The 16,441-nt window shown below is 52.2% G+C and overlaps 1 protein-coding gene across 26 annotated transcripts in view; it reads left to right on the forward strand.

Annotated features, from left to right (window-relative positions):
• Nucleotides 1–16,441, forward strand: part of DLGAP4 (DLG associated protein 4) — a 251,556-nt gene that overhangs the window by 155,954 nt on the left and 79,161 nt on the right. For 17 of the 26 annotated variants that reach the window (XR_014832265.1, XR_014832270.1, XR_014832267.1 and 14 more), the window contains 4 exons: nt 3,365–3,606; nt 6,638–6,752; nt 9,629–9,679; nt 13,558–13,798. Coding sequence is in view for 20 of the 26 variants with exons in the window: in XM_085003824.1 (XP_084859950.1) it covers nt 3,365–3,606; nt 6,638–6,752; nt 9,629–9,679; nt 13,558–13,798 (649 nt within the window). In the remaining 6 variants the exon portion in view is untranslated. The remainder of the gene's footprint in view (nt 1–3,364; nt 3,607–6,637; nt 6,753–9,628; nt 9,680–13,557; nt 13,799–16,441) is intronic. The other 9 variants (XR_014832271.1, XM_085003828.1, XM_021077876.2 and 6 more) reach the window with 1 other exon arrangement.

Raw genomic sequence — 16,441 nt, forward strand, 5'->3', positions numbered from 1 at the left:
GTTTTGAGACCCCGTTGTACCACAGATAGACTTGGAAAGTGGTTTCACTCAGGCCTCTATTTACTTACCTATGAAATGGGTGGCTGGTGGCATCTGCTAATAAGAAGATTCCTGGAGTTCCCGTCATGGCTTAGTGGTTAACGAACCCAACTAGTAACCATAAGGTTGCAGGTTTGATCCCTGGCCTTGCTCAGTGGGTTAAGGATCTGGCGTTGCCACGAGCTGTGGTGTAGGTCACAGATGCGGCTCAAATCCAGCGTTGTTGTGGCTGTGGTGTAAGCCAGCAGCTACAGCTTCGATTAGACCCCTAGCCTGGAAACCTCCATATGCCACGGGTGCAGCCCTCAAAAGACAGAAAAAAAAAAAAAAAAAAAGATGCCTTCCACTGGTCATGCTCTCAGCAGACATTGATTAGGACCCATCTGAGACCTGCCCTGAGCTGGAACTAAAACATGTCCCTACCCTTTAGAAGAAAAATCTGGAAGTTGTGCCATCTGTCCCCTCCTAGAACCAATTGCATGGCATTCTGCTTGCCAGCCTCCTGCCTAGCACTCCCACCAGGCTAGGGGCTCCTTGAGGACAGGGACCATATCTAATGTAATTCTGTGTCCCCAAGGCCCAAGACAGGGTCTGTCATAGAGGAAGCCCTCAAGAATCGTGAGAGGAGAGAGGGGTAAATGAACAGAGGGACACGTGCATGAACAGAGCGAGAAATAAATAAGACGTGGCTTCAATTAGCAGGCTGCTGGGAGAGAAGGACTCATAAACAGGCAGTTCTGTCCGTGTGAGAAGAATGTGGTGGAGTTGAGCACGAGGGCCAGAGGACCTAACTCAGTTTGGAGGAACTAGCCTTTTTCTTTCAAACACTGATGTTTATTGAGGCACTTATTATGCACTAATGCCACACTCCTGGAGAAGGGCAGAAAGCTAAGAGACATCTCTGCTGCTACACATCCCCTAGGTCTCTCAAGGGCAGGGCGAGTGGCTGTGAACTAGGTGGCTCCCAGGGGCAGAGCCCAGGCCGTGGATGGAAGTTGCAGGAAGCAGTTTTCAGTTCATGTGCAAATGGCTGCTTCAGGAGGCAGTGAGTGCCTCATCCAGAAGGTATGTCAGCACAGGCCTGGCCAGCCTTTGGGAACACAGAAGATGCGTTTTGAACTGGATGAACATGAGTCTGACAGAGCCTTGAGTTCTTGTCATTCTGTATACAGTTCCAAAGACCATGAGATTATGGGGGGAAAGGCTTTTTTTTTTTTTTTTTTCCAATAGAAAGGAAATGAAATCTAGGCAGAATTTTATTTATTTATTTGTTATTAGAATATAGTTAATGTAGTGTGTGAATTTCTGCTGTACGATAGCCCAGGGAACTCTCTAACTGATCACTTGTGATGCAAAGTGTTGGAGGATAATGTGGAAAAAAATGTATGTATATGTATTACTGGTTCATTTTGCTGTACAGCAGAAATTGACAGAAAAAGTTGTAAATCAAGTATAATAAAAATTTTTTTAAAAATTCTGCTGTACAGCATAGTGACCCAGTCATACATGTATATATGCATATATATTCTTTTTCTCATATTATCTTCCATCATGATCTATCTCAAGAGATTGGATGTAGCTCCCTGTGCTATACAGTAGGACCTCATTGCTTATCCGTTCTAGGCAGTATTTTATATATTTAAGGCTTTTGTGGCTCTCGATATACTTCCTTAGTTTAGAAACACCAGAGAGGGTGGTTTGATATGATTTTGTCAATCATGTGAAAATGCTTCAGAAATACCGCAGAAGGTTGCCCTACAAGCCCTGAGGTTGTGCTGCCTGCTTGCTCAACAGGAGGTAGGTAGGTGGGGGCTGGGGAAGCAACAGGTGTTCTCAAGGGAGGAGGTAGGAAGGCTGGACTAGCAAATGGTTTGGGGTAGAGTGTGCAGACCCTGGTGAGTGGCTGGACAGTCTGCTGGGGAGGGGCGTGTTAATGGGTAGGCTGCAGAGGGGAGCGGGCTGGGGTGAGAGTCCCAGGCAAGGACTCTCCCTCAGCCAAGAATCAGCCTTTAGCAATGAGGGAACTGAAAGAATGTGGTCCCTGTGCAAGCGCAGTGATTTGGGGAGTGTGCATTTGTGGGCGTGGTGAAGAATGGGTGTGCCGTGTATACTGAGAAGCATATGCCTGGGTGTCCATGGTGATGTATAGTAAGGGTGTGTGCTCTTTATGGGTTGAGGTAGGATGTGATGACTTGGGGACAAGTGGAGATGTGTCCACAGTGCCGGAGTGGCTAGTGTGTCCGTAAGGAGGTGTGCCTGCTCTGTGTTCATGTTGTGTACTGGTTGAGGGCTGTGCGATGATGCAGTGGCTGGGGTATGTCCTTGGGGAGAGGAGTGTGTGGGGAAGGGTATGCTTGCTCTCTGAGATGCATGTACATAGCATGGCGTGTTCACTCTGCACTTGGGGTGAGGTACGTATGAGTGACGAGATGTGCAAACTCTATCTCGAGGTGACAGCCACTGTGTGTACACGTCGGTGGGTGTCAGGTGAAGGAGGGTGTGGACTGTGAGTGCTGCCTGGAGCAGCTGGCAGAGCCTGGCCTCAGAAGGGCAGGGGAGGGCCCCTCAGTTGGTTTCTGCCACTGTAACCGCTGGGGACCAGGGCTGCCCTCACAGCTGTGACCTCACTTGCCCTTACCAGAGCCCCTTCTACAGATGGGGTCCCTGGGGTTCAGACAGGCTCTTTTCCCAGCTCATCACATGGCTGCCCAACCTCAGAAAGCCCCTCTGTTCTCTGTACCTCAGTTTACCCACCTATGGGATGGGGAACGTTGTTTGGCACTTAAGACCTACTGATGTCCTAGGGTCCTCTGACTCGTCCTGCCCCACCATCCTGGGGTCTGGGGACCTGCTGTTCTCATCTGTGCAGTGGAACAATGAGCCATCTGCTGAGATGGGGGGAAGTGATGGGAATACAGTGGGTCTCAGAAGGGTAGCTGCAGTGGAAGCTGTTGTGATCCCTCTGTCTGGGTGGGTTTGCTAGAGCACACCCAGCGTGGGATGCATGGAGAAATCTGAGGTTGGAGAAGGGCAGGGACTTGCTTAAGGCCACATAGTGAAGCTGCTGCAGAGCTGGCTCTGGAACCCAGGTATCCTTGCCAGCCCCGGCTCTGCCTTGCTGCTGGGTACCTTCAGTGGCAGCACCCAAGGCCAAATTCTCCGAGGTGGAGAGTGAGGGAGCTTCGAGTTCCTGAAGATGGGGGTTCTAGCCCTCAGCTCATTCCCCTGGTGATGAATCCGAAGCTGGGTGGCCGGCGGCGCCCTGGCGGGGAGTGTGCTGCCCCCATCCCAGCACCTTCACTGAGGGCTGTCCGCCCATCCTCAGGTGCCCGGCGGTGGCGGTGAGTGGAGCACCGCGCTGCTGTCCCCGCGCGAGGCAGACGCCGCGGCCGAGGGCCCCATCCCGTGCCGGCGAATGCGCAGCGGCAGCTATATCAAGGCCATGGGCGACGAGGACAGTGACGAGTCCGGCGGCAGCCCCAAGCCTTCCCCCAAGACGGCGGCGCGGCGCCAGAGCTATCTGAGGGCCACGCAGCAATCGCTGAGCGAGCAGAGCAATCCCCGCAGGTGAGCGCAGTCCCTCCCCCCTAGAGTCACGCCCACAGGCCAGCCCCGCCTCCAGAAGCCCTGCCCCTGGGGGAGCCTCTCCTAAGTCCAAGTCCCGCCCCAGGAGGTTAATGTTAACCAGTGAATCCTGAGCCCTGGGAGCCCCACACCAGAAGCCCTGGCCACTTGTAAGTTCAGCTCCCTAAGTGGACGACTCCCTTCAAGTGAGCCCGCCCCTCTGTGGACCACAACCCCACCGTGTGGGCCACGCCCCGTGTGGACCACGCCCCCAGGCTTGCCCTGATGGAGCTCGTGCGCTCTTCTTCTCTGGGAAAGCCTCTTTGCGCACTTACAACCCAGGCTCGCAGGGACAGGTAAGGCTTGCCCTCTAGGTGAGCCCCTGATAGGTATACCCCGCCCCTAGGAACCTCGCCTTCCTCCTCTTCAGCCCACAGATGAATCCTGCCCTCCAGCCTCAGTTTCAGGTGAACCTGCACCCGCAATGATCCAGGCCCCCTAGATGAACCCTCGTTCTGGTTAGCCCCTTTCCTGAGATTTTCATCCTTAGGTCAGCCCCTGCTCTTTGATGAGTTGACTCTGGAGAGCCCCGCCATTTGGAAAACCCCTCCATTAGCCCCCCACAGTTAAGTCCTGACCACAGGTGAGCCTAATCCTTTGGTAAACCATTAGAGGAGTCTTTCTAGAGTGATTAGCTCCCAGGAGTCACATCCCCAGGTGACTTCCACTCCCACAGGGGAACTGTCCCAGGGGACCCTCTTCTTCGGGTTAGGAGAACTCTGCCCTTAGCGAGCCCACCTCTTGTGCCAGCACTGCCCAGGGAAGGCCAGAGCCCTTTCTGCCAGTGCCCCTGTAGCTGATCTCTGAGTTGAGCTCCAAGACTGGGGATGAGGGAGGAACCGGAAGTCAAAGGGAGATAGACAGCCTTCACCTGTCCCATAATCCTGCCTGGCATTCCACCAGTGGAGCCCCATCCTGTTGCTTTAAGGTGTGGAAAAGTTAGTGAAAGTGTGAAAAATGAAATGCAAGCACACAGAAAGCAGCAGTTAAGGTTTTGGAGAGAGAAGTGGGCCTTTCACATGCAGAAGTCACTGTGGGGATCAGAACAGAAAAGAATGAGTCCAAAACAAAAGTTGGTACAGGGGATTCAGAATCCACTGAGGGAGACAAACAAAAGCAAGTTGGAAACAAAAGACTTGGAAGAGTTAAAGGAAACGAGCTACTTCTTCAACTCCTGGGGGTCAGACTCAAGCCTTCATGGAGGAGGTAGCCTGGGAGGACTGCAATAGAGGGAAGAAAACAGGGCAGGTGTCAGTAGCACTGTGGCAGGGAGGGGCAGTGCTCCTGGAGAAGCCATTAGTCTCATTGGTTGGGACAGGAATGGCCATTCCTAGGTCTCACCATCTCTGAGCCTCAGTTTCCCTGTCCTTAAGTGAAGGAAGCTGAACTGGCTGATCTCTAATACCCCTTCTAGTTTTGAGATTCAGTAATTCTATGAAAGATTAGCAGGGAGTTCGAGTTGTGGCTCAGTGATAATGAACCTGACTAGTATCCATGAGGATGCAGGTTTAATTCCTGGCCCCGCTCAGTGGGTTAAGGATCCAGCATTGCCATGAGCTGCGGTGTAGGTCACAGATGCGGCTCAGATCCCGTGTTGCTGTGGCTGTGGTGTAGGCTGGCAGCTGCAGCTCCAATTCGACCCCTAGCCTAGGAACTTTCATATGCTATGGGTGTGGCCCCAATAAAACAGATATTGCAATAAAGTGAGTCACACGAATTTTCGTTTGTTTCCCAGTGCATATAAAAGTTATGCTGGAGTTCCCAGGTTCAGTGTGTGGCCCAGGAACTTCTGCATGCCGTAGGTGCAGTCAAATAAATAAATAAAAATTTTAAAATGAAAAAATGCTTTGTTACTGAAAAATGTTAACTATCACCTGATAGCGTAGCATTGCCTCAGAACTTCAATTTGCCAAAAAACCAATATCCGCAGAGCACAATAAAGCAAAGTGTGAGAAAACCAGGTCTGCCTGTAGTAGTAGTAACGGTGCCATCTGTTAGAACTTGCTGCACTCGGGGCTCTACGCCTGCCCCAGTGCCCTTTAATCTGCATCTCTGAGGCCCTCTCACAGCTCTAGCAGGCAGGCACAGTGACATCCCCACATTATAGATGAGGAAACTGAGACTTAAGGGGTGACGCCTTGCCCAGGGTCACCCAGGGTACAGGGAAGCTGGATTCCAGTCCAAGTTTGTCCATGTCAAGAGCCTGAACTGGGAGTTCCCATTGTAACACAGCAGAAATGAATCCGACTAGTATCCATGAAGATGGGAGTTTGGTCCCTGGCCTTGCTCAGTGAGTCAGGGATCCAGCTTTGCTCTGAGCTGTGGTGTAGGTCACAGATAAAGCTCAGATCCCCAGCAGCTGTAGCTCCGATTTGATCCCTGGTCTGGGAACCTCCATTTGCCACAGGTGGGGCCCTAAAAAAGCGGGGGAAAAAAAAAAGCCTGAACTATTGGCTGCTTGGATTTTATTTCCAGAGCAGTGGTGAGGGGGGGCCCAGGTAGATGTGAGAAAGATGAAAGAGCCAGGGCTGTGGGGAGAAGAGGCCACCTGGACATTGTATCAAAACTAGTGATCTTTGGGTATCCCTGACTGGAGGTCAAGGTTGTGGGCCTTGACCCACCTCCTCTTTCCAGCCCCTGGAATTGCCCCAGGTCTGCAGGGGACGGGGCTATAGAATTGAGTTGGTGGGGACCACCCCAGGTTTGAAACAGTCAAAAGCAGGCTTGTGCTGCCACCTCGAGGCTGCAGCGGACATGACAGATGATGGCCACCTGCACCCTCCAGACTCACAATACTGGAAAAAGCCGGAAGCGTTCCCTTTGCTCATTAACCCCCATACTACCTGAGCTGGCAGTCATTTCCATTTTCCCCTCTACCACTGGATGACCTTGGCCAGTTTTCCACCTCTGGGCTTCAGGTTCCCAGGCTGAACAATGGGTGGGCTGAGCCCTGTCTGCACCTCACCCCCACCAGGAGTCTGGACCGCCTGGATTCAGTGGACATGCTGCTGCCCTCCAAGTGTCCGAGCTGGGAGGAGGACTACAATCCCGTCAGCGACAGCCTCAACGACTCCAGCTGCATCAGCCAGGTGAGGGTGGCAGTCAGCCGAAGGTCAGTGGGCTTGGCAGAGCCCTGACTCCCACCCGGGAGGACGGACGCTCAGGCCCAGCCTCTGTTGAGTGGTCCCTGAATGTCTGCCCTGTGCTTCTGTTTGGTCTTTGTTCCTGAAGCTACCTGTGTGTGTCTTTTCCCCACTGACTGTCCTGTGGCTGTCCTGTGACTGTCCTGAGCAATCACAGGGCCTGCCATTGACGGCCGAAGCTAACCCCAGAGGGAGGGGTTGCTCCACTGCCGTAGACCCAGGAGCTCTGAGGATAGGGAACTGGAGGCCTGGGTTTGAGTCCCAGTCTTGTCACTGACAATATGAACCCAGGACAAATCCCCCTCTCCCTGAGCCTCAGTTCCCTGGTTTACCACAGGAGGGTGATAATTTCTATTTCAAAGGGTTATGAGGCATCAATAAGATCATGAAGATGATGTGCTCAGCATAGGGTCACTTCCTTTGTGGTTATGGTCGTCTTGCTGTGTGACTTCTGCCAAGTTGCTTCTCCTCTCTGAACCTCCATGTCCCTCCTGCTCAGTGGATAGTTGGACTTCCAGGGCCCAGGCAGCTCTGGCGCTAACAGCGGTAAGCACACGATGCTGCACTCTTAGATCTCTCAACCAACAGCTCCTTGATCCCTCACAGCCATCCCCAGAAGGGGCTGCAGCATCCATATCCCCATTTCACAGAGGAGGAAACTGAGGCCCACATAGGTGGGGTCATGAAGCTAGGTGGAGGCAAAGCTGGGCAGAGATCTAGGGCTGTCAGAGCCAGAGCTGGACCTCAGCCCCTATCAAACTGTACACGGTCCTTTACAGTTTGTGAAGGGACGACCAGCCAAGGCTTGAGGGTTCCCTCCAAGGGTGTGGATGGGGAGACAAGGCCCAGAGAGGGCAGGCACCTGCCAATAGTGGCACATGGAGGCAGCAGGTGCACACCCAGCCTCCTCTCTGGGCAGGAACAGGCCCTGGGACCCAGTGTGTGCAGCCCCATGGCCCGGGTTAATGGATGGCTTAGGGCTGAAAGGCTTTTGAATCCCAACTCCTCATCACTCCATTACTCCAGGCCTGGCCAAGCCCTTCCCAGCCCCCCACCCCCAGCACTGCCATGCTCATGCTCCAAGGAGAGACTGACCGCAGATGTGGGAGAGATAGAGTCCCCTAGCTGGGGGACCCTCCGCCCCTGCCAGCCTCATCCAGGCCCCACCACATCTCACCTGAATGGTTGTCCTGGCCTCCGTGCCTGCCACCTCCAATCTCTTCACAGTGGCCAGACACAGCTTGTAAAAGACAGGAGGCAGATCGTGTCATGCCCCTGCTCCTCCCCAGCTGCTGCCTCGCCCTGGTGGAAGCCAACCCTTGAGGCCCTGCTTCCCCCTCAGCCCTGCTCTCGGCCCGCTGTCACTTGCCCCGCTCCAGCCAAACTGGCCTACTTTTGCTCTTCACACACCTGCCCCAGGCTCCCTATGTTCCCTCCTCTCTCTCGCAGGAGCACACTATTCTCAGACCTTTGCAGAACTGGTCCTTCTCTGCCTTTCAGGTCTTGGCTCAAATGTCACCTCAGAGGGGCTTGCCCTGTCAGTCGATCCAGGGGGCCCCCAGGGCTCTCTTCCCTTAACCTGCTTAATTTTCTTGACACACTTACCATTATCTGAAATTCTATTTGTTTGCTTTTTTTTTTTTTTTTTTTTTTGGCTTTTTCTTGAGGGCCGCACCCATGGCATATGGAGGTTCCCAGGCTAGGGGTCGAATCAGAGATACAGCTGCCAGCCTAGACCACAGCCACAGCCATGCCAGATCGAGCTTCATCTGTGACCTACACCACAGCTCATGGCAATGCCAGATCCTTAACCCCTTAAGCAGGGCCAGGGATCGAACCCGCATCCTCATGGATACTGGTCGGGTTTGTTTCCTCTGTGCCACAACGGGAATGCCGTTTGCTTATTTACTTCATGTCTGTCTCGCTATGAAGACTGGGAGCTCCCTGCCTTGTCCCCACAGCACCCCCAGCACCTGGCGCAGGGCACACAGGTGTTTGCTGAATGGACCGCTTCCTTTCCTCCCTGTCCCTCTCATCCTGCCTCTCCTCTTATCCCTCAGTTTTCCTGTCTGTCTGCATCTGTCTCCCTCTCCCTTCATTCACATGTTTCTCTGCTTCTCTCCAGTGTGTCTCATCTCCATGTTTCTCGTTGGGTCTGTCTGTCTCTGTGACACATACCATCTCCATCCCCTGCCCGGCCCTGGCTCCTTGCCCTTAGGCTACACAAAGAGGTACATGGAATCAGCCAGGCTGGGGAGCCCAGCAGGTCTCTCCCCCAACCCCTGCCCAGCCCCAGCTCTCTCCTAGCCCAGGGTCCTCTGAACCCAACCCTCACCCTCCTGAAGTTTGAGTGACCCTGAGCCACATACGTGGCCTCAGAGTCAGAGATGTCCCATATTCTGTGTGTCTCTGAGGCCTCGACTCCTGCCGGAAAAAGCCCCGCCACCACCACCACCAGGCACTGGACTGTGTAGGCCCTGACCAGGGAAGAGAAGCCTCTGGGCTCTGTCCCTAACCTGTAGATCCTGGGGAGCTATTTGCGTGAGTGGGAGGCAGCAGATGGGGCACCCATGCTCCCAGAAGCCAGCTCAAGAAAAAGACCTGTAAACAGCAGATTACAGGTCCTCAGCATAGTCCAGCCTGAGATGGAGTGACCCTCTCACCCCTGGAGGAAGCCAGGACCTCCCAGTACCTGCGCCTCGGCCAGGCTGGGGAGGAGGTTAGACCAGTCAGCCCCAAGTTCTCTTGCAGCCAAGCCTGAATACCCCACCCCCAGCCCCCAGCCTTGGTCTCCCGTAACCCTGCCCATCTCTCTCCTGCAGATTTTTGGACAGGCCTCCCTGATCCCCCAGTTTTTTGGCCACGAGCAGCAGGTCAGTATGTTTGCCATTGTCTCGTCCCCTAATGCCAGAGTCTGGGGCTGGGTCTCAGGCCTGGTACCTGAATGGTCCCGGCCCCTGGCCCGGACAGGTGCCAGCAGGTGGAGGAAAGCCGCCTCCAGGGAGGATAGAGTCAGGGCTCACATTGGTGCCCTGACCTTCCACTCTCTGGCCCTATTGCTTCACTAATCTGTGCCTCAGTTTCCTCTTCTCAGAAATGGGAAAGAATGGGCTAGATTTCACGGACAGGGCAAGAAATAACCCCAGGAGGAGGGAAGGTGTACCTTGAGAGTTTCTAGCTCCCTCCATCCCCTCCTCCCCCAAAACCTGGGAAAGGCCCAGGGAGACTGTTCCATTTGGACAGATCAGGGGTTGGGGGTATTGGCCTCCACATCCCAGCCCCCAGATCCCCTGACTTTTCTCCTTTCTTGGGCTCCAACAAGACCTGTAAGGATGTTTGGGTGCTGGAATCAACACAGAGACTTCAAGTTTACAAAAGTTGGTGAAGACGATGCCGGTCCTGGCACTGCCTGCCTGTCCTAAGGGTGCCCCCTTCCACACACACCCATCCTGTCCCCAGAAGTAGCTCTCTCCTCCCCCCGCCCCCAGTCTTGAGGCCGGAAAGAGAAGCAGAGAAGGGACTCTGAGCTCAAGTCCTTATTGAGGCCAGGAGTGGGCAAGGGATTTGTCCAAGACCACGCAACTTACAGAGCAAAGCCAGGACTGGCCCCGTGTCTCCTGACTCCAGCCATGGATGCTTCACGTGCTTCCCACCTCCATATCATAGTTCCTCCTGAGCACATGGGTGCAGAAAGTCTTTGGGGAGCCCACGGTGAGCGGGGTGACCTCTTCCTTCCTTCAACAGCCTTGTGATAAAGGTGCGATGTGTTTGCATATAAAACTTCCAGGGCGGTTCCCCACACACAGTAGGTCCTCAGTGACACACATACCAAAAGCACGAACCAGCTGGCCTCTCCCCGAGAGCTTGGGAGCATCTTAGCCAACATGGACAAATCCTCACACTTGCCCCACAGAGCTGCCTGTAATAACAGGTACGGGTCGTTTATCAGGTGCTTACTTTCCTGGACAGTATTTGAGATATGAATGAGCTCATTTAATCTTGACCAAAATCCTATGAAATCTGGTCTCCAATGAGCCCCCATTTTATAGATGGGGAAACTGAGGCACAGAGCAGTTAAGTGACTTGCCCACATTCATATTGTGAAAAAAAATGATGGACCTGGGAATGAAACTCTGGCAGTCTAGCCTCAGAGCTGGAACATTACTGTGTAATCCCAAAGCAAAACCTTATCACCCTTTGCAGTCATAGGAGCCTCTCAGTATACCTCAGGTTGCAGCTTTGGAAGATAAACACCTCTCTTTAGTACCCCTTCCAGGTGAATTTTGGGTATGTTACATGGCCTACATTTTATTTTATTTTATTTTTTGTCTTTTTAGGGCTGCACCTATGGCATATGGAAGTTCCCAGGTTAGGGATCAAATCAGAGCTGCAGCTGCCGGCCTACACCACAGCCACGGCAATGCCAGATCTGAGCCACATCTGCGACCTATGCTGTATCTTGTGGCAACACTAGATCCTTAACCCACTGAGCAAGGCCAGGGATCGAACCCACATCCTAATGGATACAAGTCAAGTTCATTTCCACTGAGCCACAATGGGAACTCCTACGGCCTACATTTTATATCATCAGAACTGTCTGCTAGAACTTTCTGTGATGATGGAAATGTTCTATAATCTGTGCTGTCCAATAAGGTGGCATGAGCAAGTGAACTGTGGCTAGTGAGACTACGGAACTGAATTTTTTAAACTTTTTAATTAGTTTAAACAGAAATATCCATGCATGGTCAGTTGCTCTAATGTTGGACAAATATAGACCTTTCCAAACACACACTCCAAGTTGAGTGATGACCCACTGCAGTCACGTATGTGCTGCAATGCCAGGCGAGCACACAGCATTCCATTTCATTCAGATGAGGAGACTCTGATCCAGAGGATTGTGCTAGCCTGAGGTCACCCAGGGGTCACCCAGGACAGGGCAGGCCCCAGGCCCAGCTTTGTCTTTTCCTCCACATGGTTCTCGGTCAACCTCTGTCCCCTCCCCTCTAGCCCAAGTACCTCCCAGGAGCCCCCGCCCCCCGCACTGTCCCATCTTTGGCTAGCTGACTCTTCAGCTTATACTTTGTGATCCAACACAGCCTAAGATATGGGTCAGACAGACTCTTCCAGAACCCTTGGAGAGTGTATATGGTGAGGCTCCTCTATGCTCACACCCACAGCTGCAGATTCGTGGGATCTTGAATGGTCATCTCTAAAGGGATACTTAGGAGTTCCCATTGTGGCTCAGTGGGTTAAGAACCTAACAGTATCTGTGAGGATACGGGTTTCTTTGTTTTTCTAGTTTTGGTCATCCCACGGCATATGGAGTTCCTGGGCCAGGGATCAAATCCCAGCCACAGTTGCAACCTAAGCCACAACTGTGGCAGTGCTGGATCTTTTAACCCACTGTGCCAGGCTGAAGATCAAACGCACATCCCAGTGCTCTAGAGATACTCCTAATCCCATTGCACCACAGCAGGAACCTCGAGGATGTGGGTTTGAACTCTGGCCTCCATCAGTAGGTTAAGGATCCCGTGTTGCTACAAGCTATAGCATAGGTCACAGATGCAGCTCAGATCCCGCCTTACCAGGCTGTGGCTGTGGCTGCGGCATAGGCCAGCAGCTGTAGCTCCAATTCAACTCCTAATCCCGGGAACTTCCATATGTGGCAGTTGTGGCCTTAAAAATAAAATAAAATAGAATAAAATAAAATAATGGAGTTCCCATCGTGGCTCAGTGGTTAACGAATCCGACTAGAAACCATGAGGTTGCAGGTTCGGTCCCTGGCCTTGCTCAGAGGGTTAAGGATCCAGCGTTGCTGTGAGCTGTGGTGTAGGTTGCAGACGTGGCTCAGATCCAGCATTGCTGTGGCTCTGGCGTAGGCCAGCGTCTACAGCTCCAATTCGACCCCTAGCCTGGGAACCTCCATATGCTGTGGGAGTGGCCCTAGAAAAGGCAAAAAAAAAAAAAAAAAAGAAAAGAATAAAATAAAAGAGACACTTAGAAACCATTCAGATGAAGGTGAATGATGTGAGATGGCAAATAGGATATATACTGCCATTCTCCATTCTGTCCATGGCAGACATCACTAATCAATCCTCACTGCCACTACCCTCATTCCAGTCTTAACTTCTGTCACCTGACTATTGCAACAGTTTCATCTCTGGCCTCTACATCCATTCCAGAACCCCCTATCCAACACCCACTCTGTATACCAGGGCTAGATTAATCTTCCTTAAATACTCATTTAGAGTATTGATTCTGCCACTTCTTCACTGAGTATATCTGGCAAGAATCTTTCCCTCTCCTGCCCTCAGTTTCCTTGCTTGTAAAAATATAGGAAATAGACCGTAAGATGATAAATACCTAGCACCTCCCCATTCCAGTGTTCAAGATAGAACATTATTAATTGATTATAGCTACCTTTCTGGTTGAATTCGGTGTGACTTCAAAATCTATTCATTAATCCATCTGGACACATGAGATATAACCTAGTTAATATCCTAGAAAGTATGTTTAATATTTTCTCCTCCATTGTAGAGATGGGAAAATTGAGGCCCAGAGAGGTGGAAGGGCGCATATTTCCCAAGGGCTGCATCTGCCTATCTCATGCCCTGAGTGAGATGGGGACAGGAGGGTGAGCTGAGTTGAGGCCCCACGGAGTCTCCGGCCCTGCAGCTGAGCCAACCACCAAGCACCCCAACCCTCCAGAATGGGCAGAGCTGGCCCCTGATGCCTGCCTTTGCCCGGACAGGTACGGGAGGCAGATCTGAGCGACCAGTACGAGGCAGCCTGCGAGTCAGCCTGCAGCGAAGCGGAGTCGGCTGCGGCGGAGGCTCTAGACTTGCCGCTGCCCAGCTACTTCCGCTCCCGCAGCCACAGCTACCTGCGCGCCATCCAGGCGGGCTGCTCGCAGGAGGAGGACAGTGTCTCCCTGCAGTCCCTTTCCCCACCGCCCAGCACCGGCAGCCTCAGCAATAGTCGCACGCTTCCGAGTGAGTACCGAGATGGGGGCGGGGTTTGTTGACTTGTTTTGCAAGGGAAGCCCGACCTGAAGGTGGGGAATGCTGGAAAAGAAGCCATGGTGGGCTAGCCAGGATTGGAGGGGTGGGCAGCAAAAGCAGGAGGATTGGGGGCTGAACTTCCCACCAGCTGGTGACCTGGAGCTCACATGAGGAGGTCACAGAGACAGATGTCACCACTGGGGATGGGGTTGGGGGGTGGTGAGTGCCAGAGCTTGTGGGATACCTGGTTGCTCCTGACTCTAGATCCCACCTGGTGGGCAGGTGTCACTGAAGTTACCTGTTTGGATTAGTTCAAGTAGGCAAACCTGTGGGGAGGGTGGGACCCTTCAGGGAAGAGGATGGGATCTGTATTGAGCCATCGCAAAGGATGGTTTGCAGGTGTCCCTCATAGTCACCATCAGGAACAGCCTATCCTTCCTGATACTTGTTCTAGGTCCTCCGAAGACACCCAGGCACAATCAGGGAGAAAGGGATTCTGCGTCCCAGAGCAAGCTATGGACATCAAGGCCAAGGAAAATCATAGCACAATTTCTGGCTTAGTGGAGAGAGCTTTGATCTCACTCTGGCTAGCGAGTTTTCCTCCCTGAAGCTCAGTTTCCCTGTCTGTAAATTGAGGCATAAGCTAGACCTCAGAGATCTCTTGGGTAGATGAAATAAAGCTGTGCCTGGGGACCGTTTAGGCAGGGCCTTGCATGTGGTAGGAGCTGACAAGTGTAGCTCTTATTACTGGTTCTAGACTTGACACTGGGCCTCCTGACAATCAAAGGCATTTGGGGTTAGATTATTGTAGGAAAAGACACATGTTCAAAAGCTCAGCTGGCGTTTGATGTAAGTAAATGAGCCTGAATCCCATGAATGTTCTACAGACAGGATACCAGCGTGTTGACTGAATGAACTGGTTTTTGCAAGAGAGGAGCAAGAAACCACTTTGTTTCTCCATTGCCTTTCACACCCCGGGTGATATCTCGGCAGATCCCTGAGCTTTTCCAGTCTCCTTTAGACCTTAAGGAACATCCCTGTTTGGGGGGTACTAAGAGTTCAGTCTGGTCTCATTTCAAAATTTCAGTCTCATCCACCTCAGATCTCATGCACCTGCAGTGAGGGCCTGCCTGGGCTGGGGAGCCCACACGGGGGATCTGGACGTGGTGGTAGTGTCTTCTCTGTTTCTTGTTCATCAGTGGCCATTTCTGGTTCCTCCACTGGGAGGGGGGTGTCGCTGGTGCAGATGTTGTCTGGCATCAGGAGTTCCTGTGAGATAGATGCCACGTGCTGGATCTTTCTCCTAGGTGGTGCTTTTGGAGTTCCTCCCATCCTGCATGGCCCTCGTGGTACCTTCTTTCTTGGCATGAGCAATCCCCCTAGTGTGTATACCTCCTCAGCATCTCTATCCAGTGGTCCCCCTCCTCCCTACGCAGCCTCTTTTTGCCAGGGGACCTGGCCATGCCAGGCAGGCATCTTGGGCAGAATCCTCTGATGACAACCCCAGCCCTACTGTCTCCTTCAGCTCCCATTTAGCCCGTGTGAAAATGAGGCTTGTGCCTTGCAGAACTCTCAAAGTATGGGCTGGTCTGCTACAGCCTTTCTTCTAGACATGCTATCATGGCTAACCCTGCAGCCTATTTAAGACGTCCCCAAGCAGGTGTTACGGCCCAAGTTCTGTGGCCTCCCAATCCAGTGGGTTCCTGCCAGGCTCTCCCAGGCACTCCATTACGGTCCTGTAGGAGCCTCAGGTAAAGGACCAGATTCCCCACTTCATCAGCCCAAGGAAGTTCTCTAAGCATGAGTGGGCCTGAAGGAGCAGATAGCACCCCAGCAATTTTCTTCAAAGAAACCCTGACTCGCCAATTGTCCCCAACCCCAATCACTCATGAATGGGCTGAGGATGGGTGATTGGCTACATGTCTCAGAACTGTTTGGGTCCCTGTATTGGTCAGCTCTTGCTACAATAGTTCTGCATAACAAACAACCACAAAAATCAGAGTAATACAACAATTGACATTTATTTATCACTCCCAAGTTTGTGGGTCAGCTGGAACAGCTCTGCTTCATTTGTTTCTCATCCTCTTCCTGGGACCAAGGGGTCCTGCTGGGATCAGTGGCTCTGGAAGCACATGTTCTTCTTACAGTGATGGTGGGAGCACAAGAGAGCCAGCCTAGCTGTACAAGCACATTTCAAGGCTCCTGCTTGTTATGCTCTGTGTTAAATTCCTGTTGGTTAGAGCAAGTCATAGGACTGAACTCAAAGGAGTGGAGAAGTACCTTCCGACCTTTGTTTAAGAAATTAATTCATTTGGAGTGGGTAAGCAATGAGATCCTGCTGTTGGCACAGGGAACTATATCTAGTCCCTTGTGTTGGAACCTGATGGAGGATAATGCGAGAAAAAGAATATATGTGTGTGTGACTGCGTCACTTTGCTGTAAAGCAGAAATTGACAAAACATTGTAAATCTACCGTAATAGAAAAAATCTTAAAAGACATTAATTTATGGAGTTCCCATCGTGACGCAGTGGTTAACGAATCTGACTAGGAACCATGAGGTTGTGGGTTCGATCTCTGGCCTTGCTCAGTAGATTAAGGATCCAGCATTGATCCAAGCTGAGGCTTGGATCCGG

This window comes from Sus scrofa, chromosome 17 (genome assembly GCF_054392235.1).
Source record: "Sus scrofa isolate SSC_HxYL_T2T_F1_AM1 chromosome 17, Sscrofa_HxYL_maternal_Yorkshire_Landrace_v2.0, whole genome shotgun sequence".
Taxonomy (NCBI): domain Eukaryota; kingdom Metazoa; phylum Chordata; class Mammalia; order Artiodactyla; family Suidae; genus Sus; species Sus scrofa.